The 12,562-nt window shown below is 39.6% G+C and overlaps 1 protein-coding gene across 3 annotated transcripts in view; it reads left to right on the top strand.

Annotated features, from left to right (window-relative positions):
- LOC116847777 (FERM domain-containing protein 5) overlaps positions 1-12,562 on the top strand; it is a 51,666-nt gene that overhangs the window by 3,813 nt on the left and 35,291 nt on the right. For all 3 annotated transcript variants that reach the window (XM_032823128.1, XM_032823129.1, XM_032823130.1), the window contains exon 2: positions 10,474-10,578. In XM_032823128.1, the coding sequence (XP_032679019.1) occupies positions 10,474-10,578 (105 nt within the window). The remainder of the gene's footprint in view (positions 1-10,473; positions 10,579-12,562) is intronic.

Below are 12,562 nucleotides of genomic sequence, written 5' to 3' on the forward strand. Positions count from 1 at the left end.
TGTTTGACTGCAATTGCAAGAGAAGTTAACAAATAGATCAACAAAATAAAAACGGCTACGGAGCGCCTGAAGATGAATTGAAGGCGGTCTTAACCTTTCGAGTGACGACGTATTTTTGTTACCCTCGGAGTGGCAATCAGAGTCATTAATGTTTTTCTCGATTTTTCTTCTCCTGAGGTGCTCGAAAAAGTCCCCTAAAAATAAGAGAAACTTTCTTTATCCTGCTAGTTTGAAGACCACATAGCTTTTTTTTATGGAGACTAAATTGCTAAGTATTTTATTTTCAGTGAATATTTTTTAAATAAAAATGTTTCGAGAAATGAGCACTTCTTAGAATAATCCCGACACGACAAATGATTCTGGTTACCAGTCGGAAGGTTAAATGTAAGATCGGACTCTGGAAACTTATGTTAGAATTTGTATTTCGAAGCCTAACGATTTTCCCTCAGCTCGTATGATCGTACACTTCGCGGCTCGGCCACTGAAATATGCGCGAATCGATGACGCTGATATAACAGAGTGCGAGAAATGCCTTTTTTAAGCAGCCGTGAGTTCTGAGACTTTTATAGACAAAGACCGAAGTGGGAAATAGACCCTGGCCTTTTTCCTGCCAAGGTATGCGTGATTTTAATCGCTCGCATCAACTCATTCATTACGTGTCACGCATATCGAGCAATCGGTATACGTGGCCAGTGGTTATGCAAGTAGTTAGAGAACATTCCCTGATATGAGTTGACATTAATTAAATAAGGGGATAAACATCTGAGAACAAAATACAAATATCAGGTGCAAGTAAGAGCCAATGCAGTTGCGGAAGTATATGTATCAGTCTTGAGGTCTGCTCTTTTTTTTTTAGCTGAAATTGAAATCAATATGAATAATTCGTCATATTAGTGAGTACAGTGCATAAAATATTTGAAATCGCACATAAACTCACTCGTAAGTAAAGAGACTGCACTGTTTGCTATCTACGTTTACGTTTTGAGTCGAAATTTAATCTTTGGTTAATTTCAAAGATAACATTTATTTCTTGTAGCTGAATTAGTGTACACTTTTAAAATTTAACGAGAAACAGATATATATCTGTAACTTGGTGTCAACAAGAGAGAAAGGGAACTAGTGCAAGCTACTGCAGCCAGTGTGTGTTCAGCTGCAAAGAACAGACCAAGGTTGCACTCTAAAACGTCCTTTTCGAGGAAATTTTATTCAATACTCTGTAATATATATGTAACGTGAATATAGATATATTGAGTACAATTTTTCTCAAAATTGACGTTTTGGAATGCAAGCCAAAAATATCACAATACAAATATCGCCATCAAGGTCATATATACACATAGATAATAAGACGTCTCGGATATCGTTCTTAATCTCTGCATTATTTTCCATCTAGGCGCGAGACTCGTTTCACTCTCGTGAACTCCTCGAATCCGCGTGAATTGATTTTGTGCGGGATCGCCTCGGAAAGGCGCGCACCGACCAGCCAGCCGCGAATCTCGCCCATGCGGACGTCGTCCCCCTTCGAGTTGCTCGCGGATTACCGCGACTCATCTCGGAATATCCGGAAACAGGGTCACGCGCGCACACGGGCCATTGGACCGGGCCCGTCGACGCCGTGGACGATCGGTTTGTTTCTCTTCATTAAGTACGCGACGGCCCGTCCCCGGTGGACACGGAAATGCCGGGCTGTACGTTTCAATCGTACGCCACGTCGAGGATATTACGCCGAAATAATTGGCGGCTGGCCAGGTCGGGACGAGGCGATATGCGCGGGCACAGAGCCGCCGGTTCGGGTCTGATACTTTCGAGCGCCGCTTGGCGGCAGCGGGGGTGGCGAAAGGGTTGGTTATTGCGCGCATTAAAAGCCAATAAAATCGAGAATACATTGTAGCAGCCGTCGTCTATTGTTTTAGGGGTGAGGCCTGCCGACAATACGCGTTTCGCTCATTTCGTTGAGGAGCACGAAACGGAAACACAGACGGTTTTACACTACGTTTATCGCTCCGAAGGTTAACACAACGCGCACAATCCGCTGTTTGTATTTATTTCCCTTTCACGATTCGACAATGTAATAAAAAAAGAGTAGTCGTGCGGACGATCGGACTCGCGTTATGGGTAAACACATGTGGTGCACTGAAAATATCGGTCAAATATTTTCCGTGACATCAGTCTGTCTTTTTTTCTCTTTCACTTATATTTGTGTATGTATACACGCCATGCATGCCCTACCATTCCCTAGATTGGGTGTTACACGATTTTCAGTCTTACGTGTGTACGAATGAGATTGAAACCATTATGATCATGTGACTAGAGTTACTTATACGATTTTCAATCTCAAGCATTACGTGTAAGACTGAAAATCATATAATGCCAGGGTCCAGGGAATTGTACAATGTGTACAATAGGTTGTAGAGCGGTGATTTGTACACAATAAATTTGGGAGCTCACCAAATTGAAAGTTATTTCCGATTTTTTACGCATTAATATTATAATTAATTTTCCCAGAATGACAATGTATTTTTGCTACTTTCAGAATGATCAGATTTTTGCTACTTGCAATCAGGATTATTAGTGTTTTTCCTCGATTTTTCTCCCCTTGGCGTGCTCGAGAAAATTCCCAAAAATTATTGAAACTTTCTTTACCTTTCTAATTGGAGACCACATAGCTTTTTTGAAATATAAATTGTTAAGTATTGTTAGATATGTTAAGTTTACAAAAGTTAATAAGTTGTTAAGTATCATTTTTAATGATTTTTAAACAAACATTCTTCGAGAAACGAGCACTTCTTAAAATGACCCGCATACAAGTGACCCTGGTAGCCACTCGTAGGGTTAATAATTAAGGATAATAAATGATAATAAGTAATTAGTGGGGGTAATTAATAATAATAATAATTATTATTATTATTTTTAATAATCTAATTACTAGGCAAACCTGCCACACAGTTAATGGCTCTGTTAGTTTTGTCAGTTTGGTCCCAATTTCATTATGTCTGAACCATTTTGCACTGCACAGTTAATTATTATTATTATTATTAATTAACCCTCAATTATGTTATTATCTATATTATTATTGCGTAAGTGCGTCGGTTTTGACAATTGGATGAGCTACCAACTTCGTACTTGTCAAAACTGTTTTGCAGTTCACTGTATCTTCCATTTTCGAACGCGCATAACGCGTAAACGTGTAACGGGAATTTCTGGAAGTAAAGTTGAGTGCCGAGCACCAAACGACGACGAATGCGAAATAGCGCGAGCGATAAAATTCGATACGACGACGGGCGACGGCGACGCATTTCGCGGAGTTCGGTGAGAAATGGGGGCGGACCTGCAATTTTGCGGGGAGTCGGAATTCAGCGCTCGCACAATGATCCGCGGTACGCCATTCGGTGGAAACTGCGTGGTCCGATTCGCAGGCAAATTCTGTGAGCGGCGTATTATTTCCTCTCGCTGTATTAGAGCGCTCCATTTGGCACGCTGGTCTGCGGCCGGCCGTAAATCACGGAGGACGACGTCTCGCGCCCCCAAAAGTGTATTAAAAAACGCGACTGACATTATGCGGCCGCGCACAATCGTGTCCATCCCTCCGGGAAATGAGACTGGCGATAATCCTTAACCTTTTTGGAGCGTCTCCATTTCTCGTCTGTCGACGAGGCGCGTCAAACGGCAACATTGTGTCCCGTGCCAAGGTGAATGTGTGTCATAAATAAAAGACGCGCGCGGGACAATACAACACCCGGGTGAAAATTCGCGGCGGATCGCGGCCGGGCAATTTCGCGAGAGCTCGCGTTCTCTACTTTGCATGTTGCAAACTTCGCGAGAACCGTCAGCGAGCAATTTCGCTCTTACGCGAGCCTTCCATGCCCGCGTAACAGATACCTTCGCGCAAAATGTGAAATACCGTGCAATTATTGGCGCCGGGCTACATGGAGCGTCATCGATAACTTTCCAAGTGAACAAGTGGATTTATTAACTCATCGTAATATTCGAGTCACGTTGCATGAAAAATTCCCATTAATTTACTCGTGTTCCACTTTATATCCCAGATGATACGGATATTCCAATCGTATATTTTGTTCGCGGCTGGAATTCGAACTAATCGAAGCCTCTTGTATATCGTGGTTGCTCTCTTAAATCACAGAGCCAGATTTTAATCGCGCCACGAGTTATTCGCTTTGTTTCATATACGCAGATTTTTTTATTCGCGCCCGCGACTCATCGATCTTGATTTGGGTATAGAACAGACTGCGCATTACCGTGAAAGGGATAAAGTCAGCATTAATAAGAAAAGATAATAGAGATAGTAAGATACTTTCTTTGTCTAATCGTCTAGAGGAAAACGAAGGAGAAAAAGCATCACATAATCAATGGCTGCGTTCAGCAGAGAAAGCATTTGACGCAGTGTGTGTATATCTTTAGTCTTCAATTTTGTCGTTAGTATCCGTACGAATGCGCAGTCTATTCTATAAGTCTATGGTTTGAACGTTCCCGAGATGAAATTTTGATTCTGCTCTTTCGACCTTAATATTCCATTCGTCATCTACTTTGATACTCTGAAGCCTGTATCAACCTCTTTCGATTCTATACCTGTAACCTAATAGCTCTGCCGAGAGGTTCTCTTTAGAATCTACAAGCGACATTTTCCAGTAAACACAAAGTAACAGTAACATAACATCAATGTTACAATTTCCTACTCAACAATGTAACTGTTACATAACGCGCGTGTTATATAACAGTTACATTGTTGAGTAGAAAATTGTAACTTGATTATGTTACTGTTACTTTGTGTTTACTCGGTTTTATGCGTTTTTTGCTATTAGAGGCGCTAAGTACGACTTCAATTTCCATATGTATTAAACACATACGCTGGTCTCTCAAGATATATACAGAAAAATATTCTACTTCTAAGAAAAGTGGTTATTCAGTTTATTTTTTTTTAAGTAATTAATCTTCAAGAACGCATTGGCAACCGGTCGAGTTACGCTTGACTAAGCGCAAAGTATCGCAGTTTTGCAATTATTTAAATAAAAATGATTAACGGAAATGATAGACGAAGTGCGTTGCAAAACTGATCGAGGAAAAGTATTGCTACTTATCAGCCGGCTGTACAGATATGAGAACGTTCAGCTCGGAAGAGGAGGGTCTAAAAAAATTTCGGACTGAAATTGAAGTGTGCCACGCGTGCGTAATTTCATTGCTAGGATCACGCACGTACGTAAGCGAGCACCGAACGCACGAAATTCAACAGATCTTGCCTCGCAAACGACGCGGTGTCTATAAGAGCCACTGTGTCTGGAGGTGCAGGGTCACTAGGCTACAATCAATGATAGCCGTGCTCTTATAGCTTCTTACTGCTCGCTGTCGACGTGGCGGAGTCACTTAAATTATTACCGGCAAACGCAAATCCCTCGGCAATGACGCCGGCAGTTGTTGATCGACTTTGAGACTCGCGTAATTCTCCAAAGGTCTTTGTAGCTTGCCGCTCCGCCGCAAATAATAAAAACTAAACGCTGACGAAGTGTCTCTTTCTCTCTCTCTTTCAAATGATAAATGATTACTTTATGAATTTCACGGTACAAAACGTTCCAATTAACGGCATCAATTGGAATGAAGTAGACATCGCATATACGCGCACACAAGCGAATTCAATAATTAGAATTCTGATAATGAGGGAGGTGATATGACGTTTTCACAATGCTGCAAAATTAAATGCGCGTGTATATATTGCATAAACAAAAGCGTGCAATATGATAAGGCACTGACGCGAAAGCCATTAAATGCAACACACGTTGCACACACACATGCGCTGTACACGTGTGCATACCGCGCTTATCATCTATTTTTGTTATATTTCACGATATATGACGCTAAACACACGACTTTTGAAGCGAACTTGGAAAGTTTACGCGGAGTTCGGATTAGCTTAGCAAAGAATTTGAAGTGTGCCTTGATCTCGTGACCAACTTTAAGTTACGCTTGATATAGTAGAAATTGCGTGCTTCAAGTTTAACTTGGAGCGTCTCAGACACGCGCTCCGCGACGAAGCGTGCGCGCACGCTCTCTCATTCCTACCTATTTATTTATCTACTTCTATCTACCTTTCTATCCCTATCTGTCTATTTATCTACCTACCTCTATCTGCTTCTTATTCATTTCCCCTTATCTATCTTCCTTCCACGTGCTAATAGAGAGATACCGATAAGGATTGCGTGTCCCGCCGGCGAGCTTTTCGTTCGTTCGTGCGTGCGTGCGATCTCACAGGGGGTGCAAGGTCAACAAGCACCCACTGTGTGTGTACACGTTTATAACACTAAGCCCGCCTTATAACTAGGTGAGCGGCAAAACTTATCATCGCCTTGATACACGTCGATATCGATTGTCGCGTTCCTTGACACTGCTTGTATGTTTCCGGCTAATATATGCAAATCCTCGCGTATTATCCGGCAAATTGGATTTATATGCGAGAATACCCCTCATACGTCCCCGTATGTCTGCCTGCGCCCACTCTATGTCGTGTAACTAGATTTCGCGCTGGTCTATTGTTTATTAGCTCGATCGCGGATATCGCGGATTGCTTGCCGCGGAAAGCGTACGATCCCACCTGCGATAGGGGTTTGGTTCGAACCGGCCATAAGCGGCTCCGCGATAAGATGCGCACGCTATACTGAGAATAATGCTAATATAGCCTTGTACATTTGACTTTAAGTCACGTCGGCTATGTTAATGTCAAACTTTAGCGCCTTTAGCGCGATCGCCCGCCGTTCTATTCCTGGTTCTAGTTGAATGGATCTATACGAAAAAAGCATGACATTTGTGTGAGCCTTGGTTTCTGATTTATTTTTTAGTTCTCCCTTTTATGGCTCTGTCAGTTCCTCAGTTACTTTGTATCATTATCCTATCGAATTAATATTCTCTCTTTGACTAAAATAATCGGCAAATCACTAGTCAAAATTGATCAATTGTTATATATGAAATTACAAATAATTAATTTTGGTCAAATTATTTATTAATCAAACTTTGATGTGTGATTGATTATATACTCGATAATAATTGGTTTCACCCATCCATTCAAGAAAAGATTCTAGTTTAGATAGCCGAAAAATAGGAGATGTTTACAAATTTTTTTCAAAGAATTGAACAAAGACATCAATATAGACTTATGACTATATTATTTATTATTTCTTTAAGTACAAAAAGATTATGAAATTTTGTCCAGATTTTTTGTGTTGTAAGCGCGATATCGCCGGATGTTTCTAACTAGTGAGTAGCATTACAGATCGTGTAATAATTTGAAATAAATGGGACAAGAAAATTTAAAAACAGTACTAAATTTGCTGGCAAATAAACCTAAATCTTTTGAAAAATGTGTGAAATTAGTATTTTTTTCCAGGACACTAAATAAAAAAGAGAGAAAGAGAAGTAAAATTACCTGTAATTCCGAAATGCCGTCATTTGGTTAAGTTTTGGCTTTCTACATGTAACAACTACATGTATGTTCTAAATGGTTTATCCTCCAGCAAATTTAATGTTTTTAAAAATTTTGCTGGTTCCATTTATTTCAGATTATTACATGAGCTATAATATCCACTATAGTTGAAGACGTCTGCCGTTACCGCGTTCAGCGCAAAAAATTTGGACAACGATATTTCAATCTCTTTTTAGATAGAAAAATTATTCATTTGAGCGTAAAATAGCGATAAATCGTACGGTCAAAACCCTGTACTGATCGCTATTTATCTTTCTGAAAAAAATTCGTAAAAATCTCCTGCTTCTTCGATTATCTAAACCCGAATCTTCCTTTAAATTATTTATGACTACATATACGACTATTGATTAATTTCGATTATTGATTTGCTGATTATGTCAGTTAAAAGCAATTTCAATCGTTTAATGCTCAACACTGATTACCATCGCAATAATCAAAAACATTTGAAAATTGTCTTATACACACACATAAACCCATGCGCGCGTGTTTTTTGGTTACTTACGAGCGCGATCGTTGATTATATTTGTATTGCGCGCAGCGCAGAGTGTTGCTCGCCAATCCCGCGCGAGTAAATAACTCGAGGGGCTGGAGTCGTTCCTATTAATATATAACGCTACACATGCAGTTCCTTGTTTCCTAGTGCCTCGCGAAACGCTGGCATGTAAAACGACGAGGGGCAGACCGGGCGAGGGGGTGAACGAGTGGTTGGATAGGTGGATAGATGGAAGCGCACCTGAATGTTGCACGGTTTGTCGCGTGTTCGCACACGAACCGCCGCTGCCGCTGTTACGTGTCGCGTGCCCGTGAATCTTGGCGCACGCGAAGACTACGCGAGAGGCTCGTCGAAGATATTTAGCATGCTGGGCGAGCACACGTGCACACCGCCGCGAACACGACGCTGCCATACAAACGACCTTAAGCGTCTTCGAGCAGGCCTCCTCCCGGTTTTCCTCTCCCGTGTGGAGCCTCTAGCCTCGTTCGCCTCTTCGGCCGTTTCACGGCTATAGGCGATGGCCACCGCGCGAGTAGCGGCGGTCTTGAGCCGATCCGCGAGTTATTTCGGGACGTGACATTTCAATACCGTTGCTCTTAAGGGATTAATTCGCCCAACTGCTCGAAACAGTCCGAGTCGAAATTTTGATCCCACTTTCGACCTTAATGTTTTATTTAATGCCTACTTTGGTGCTCTGAAGCCTGTGTCAACTTCTTTGGCTCCTATTTTACCTAAAAACTTCGCCAAGTTGTCCTCTTTAGGACAGTACAAGTGGGATTTTGTGCGTATTCCGTCATTTAAAGACGCTAGATAGACCTTTAGTTTTCATTGTGCATTAAATATACACTGATCCTTTAGGATATACACATGTTAGAAAGTTCAGGTTGAAAGTAGGGTTAAAATTTCGACTCGGGAGCTCACGTATTCGGAAACTTTCTAAGTAGCAATTGAGGCCACAACCGGATGTTTTTCTTTGAGACAAGAATATTATGTCACGCTCTGTATACAAATTATGCAATGGTAAACGGTTTTTTCTTTGTTGTCCTTGTAGCGTTTAATAATCAAACCTTCAGTTGATAATTGCAGAGCCATTAGGCCGGGTAATTGCGGCGATCTCGTCTGTCTGTCGTCGTTATAGAGGTCACGGTTAAGTCGTCATTATTTACATAACCAGACTCGCGAATAATATATGTCATAAGTCTTGACGTCGCTGTTTATTACGTTATTACGAAATAGTATCGGTCTGAAGTAACATAGTATTAGTATGTTAATTGGCGCGACGCGATATGCCATTAAATGTTTTCCAACCGATCGTAATTTCAACTTCAGCTGAACACGCTGGTACTTATCTTTTGCAAAATTTTTAAAATTCTAGATTACCACATACAAAAAATATAATCTCATCCTTAGCGAAATCATCTTGTGTATTGTTTCTTTTAAAACTAAAAAGAAAATATTTTAACATTTAAAAAAAATCTAGTTGGAAAGTGCTATATTGTGTAATCCTATATTCTATGCGAAAACTTTATTAGTATACTCGAAAGAGTACGTGGATCGTTCAAGAAACACGTGGCCTGGAACACGGAGATAGCACAAACCTTTATTAGCGTATTTCGGAGCTATCCTTTATTAGGTTAAGTATAATAGTATAGATCTGTCAATTAGTTTTTGCCTGACACTGCGCCAAAGTGAATTCTGCGAGCGATGGATCTTGCATTTAGTCGCATCAGCAAAGATAAACTGAATAGTTTCATTGTTTTTCGCATCTTTTGGCATGATTTCACTCATCTGAGGGACTTTTAATACCGATTTACAATCGTCGATGAAACTTAGGCCTATCACTTAACTCCAAAAACAATGGAACAATCAAAATATTGAACACATAGAGACACTCGAGGCGTTCACTTTGGCGCATTGTCATATAAAGATTAATCCGACAGATCACGTTATACTGTTATACTCAACCTAATAAAGAATAGTTCTGAGATATAATAATAAAAATTTGGCCAAATTCGCGCGAATCTCTGTATTAAGCCATCTATTTTCTGAACGATCCACAAAATTCTCCTTCTAATGACGAGGAATAATAATGATTTTAGAATATTTTTCTTTTGGTTTTCAAAGAATTGAGGTCACATATAAGAGGATTTTACTAAGGATTAAATTTAATTATTTCGTTATTGTCCAACGTGGAGTCATTTTGATTGCCTCAATTGTTTTTCACTTGTAACCTGTCTTAAGGTTACGTTTCTTTTCTTTTTTTTTACAGGAGAAACATAAATTAATGCCGATTAAAAAAATTTTTTTTAAATAAATTGTTATATAAAGTGTAAATCGAAATAATTAACATATTGGTAATGTAGAGTTAAGATACAAACAGGCTTCCGTCTGACCTTCGAAACGTTGTTTCTTCTATTATTGTTTTTCGTCACCGTTTATTCTGGCTTTTGAGATGTGAAGTCTGATCCTGGCGATGTTTATTTTGTCGTTGCAGCCACAACACAAAGGGCGATATATTCTCGAATATGTGTGCAAGCAACTTAACATTTTGGAGATGGACTACTTCGGGCTTCGCTACGTCGATCATTGCAGACAAAGGGTGAGTGCGTTTATGCATAACGATAAGCTCACAGGAGGAGACAGTTGGCAAAAAACGTCGCTGAATTTTAACGCGCACACCTCGACGTCAACTCAGCGTCTTCGATATACTTCCGTGCGACGCAAGCTGTCGATTTGTCGTTCTCTTCCGCGTGTAATAGCCGTCTTATCATTGTGCGCGTTTCTAGCGTATTAACATTGCGAAAAATCACACGTCGCGCAATCGACGATGATTGATGCATCGCGGAAGTCGGAAAGACCTTCGTCACGTTATTAAACTCGCTCTACTGACACCCGGAGTAACATGGCCGTGCGGTGTGTACTCCATCGTGTGTAATCGTTATTCTTAGGTCGTCGATGTAATTCTGGTGGATTTAAAAATAAACGCGCCTTGAAATACCGACGATTCAGCGCGGCACGCTGCATCGTTCACGAGCACGCACGCAAAAAAAGGAGTGTACTACAACCTCCTTGCCGTCCTTATTATTATTATTTCACAAGAACAACGCGTAACTGTCGGTTGTATTAGAATAATTGCCGCTACCGCTAATTACTGCTAAATTGTACTTTGGAGAAATGTCGTTTAAGCAAGTTGTCTTGAAGCAATACTCGTGCATCGATCAGCGTACGGATGCAGTTTAGCGCATCGATTACTGCAATTTCTCCAGGGGTCAGAGGGCGCAAATTTCATTTACGCCGTGAACGTTCGGTTGCGTCACGTTGAAGACTTGTGAATGTATTGAATGCACTCAAATATATGCGCGCGCGCACGTGCTATTTTTGTGCACGCTGTAGCGAGTATAAACATCCCGAATATAAACTGTCCTGGTAGAAATGTATGCAGTTTGCGTAGACACTCGGCCAATTGTTGTTTGGTACTGATGCATTCTCATCAGTTGGAAAAATACTGTATATTGTTATTGGACATAAACTTGGAATTTTATTCAGCGTTTGAAAAACGGTTCAATCTTTCTGTACAATATACGGGATCAACTCTCTCCAAGATATAATATCGATAATATTAATTCAGTTTTACAATGTACGCGTATTATAATATACGATATATCTATCGTAAATTAATTTAAAACATATTTATTTATATTGTTGAAAAAAATCTTAAAATCGTGTAAGTAACGAGTGAAAACGAAGTTGAAGAAAATGAGACATTTGACAGTTTTTAAACTTTGATGACTTTGATGAATTTAAACAAATGATGACAATCAAGATTAGAAATGTGACTTTCTGCACGGAATCTCTGTTTTCATGGAGTAAGCGACTTCAGATTTTGCATTACATCCTGATTTGGACTTCAAACAGTTTGATTTTTCAGTCACCAGACAAAAGTTAACATAACTGTCCATTAACTGCTCGAAAACTGCATTAAGTATGCTTACGGAAAAGCGCTCGGGGTTAGTTTCAAATCAGAAGTATACGTATGTCTCTTTATGATCCAAATATTTCATATTCTGCCCTGTTTTGTCTCAAGCTGCGACCAAATTATTCGATCTCGATCGGATTTTCGACGAATTAACGAGCATATTGCGTTTTAAAAAGTAAATATTACATTTATTTAATAATAAAAGGAGTTATATATTTATATTAATTGATGCACATCTCTCTAAAATTAGCATTACTAGCTATTTTACTTTGAATTGTTAATATTTATCATAATATAAAGTAAGGTTAGAATTATTATTATGTACAAACTGTTAAATTTATATATATGGAACAAAATATACATTATAATACGTGATAAATGCTAATTTTAGATCTTTATAATTTATATGTATATATAAAATAAATGTCTGTCTGCATGTTTCCTATTAACTCCTAAATTCTCTGACCAATCTGGACCAAATTTTGCATAATTACTCTCGAGGATTGTACGGAAAATATAGGCTACATGAAACCTGGACACTTCCCTCTAATTTCATTCTCTTGACACTTTATGATAATTTAAGTTTAGATATTCTAGATATAAGAAA

This window comes from Odontomachus brunneus, unplaced genomic scaffold (assembly GCF_010583005.1).
Source record: "Odontomachus brunneus isolate Ranch 3 - 2012 unplaced genomic scaffold, Obru_v1 Obru_scaffold_083, whole genome shotgun sequence".
Classification (NCBI taxonomy): Eukaryota; Metazoa; Arthropoda; class Insecta; order Hymenoptera; family Formicidae; genus Odontomachus; species Odontomachus brunneus.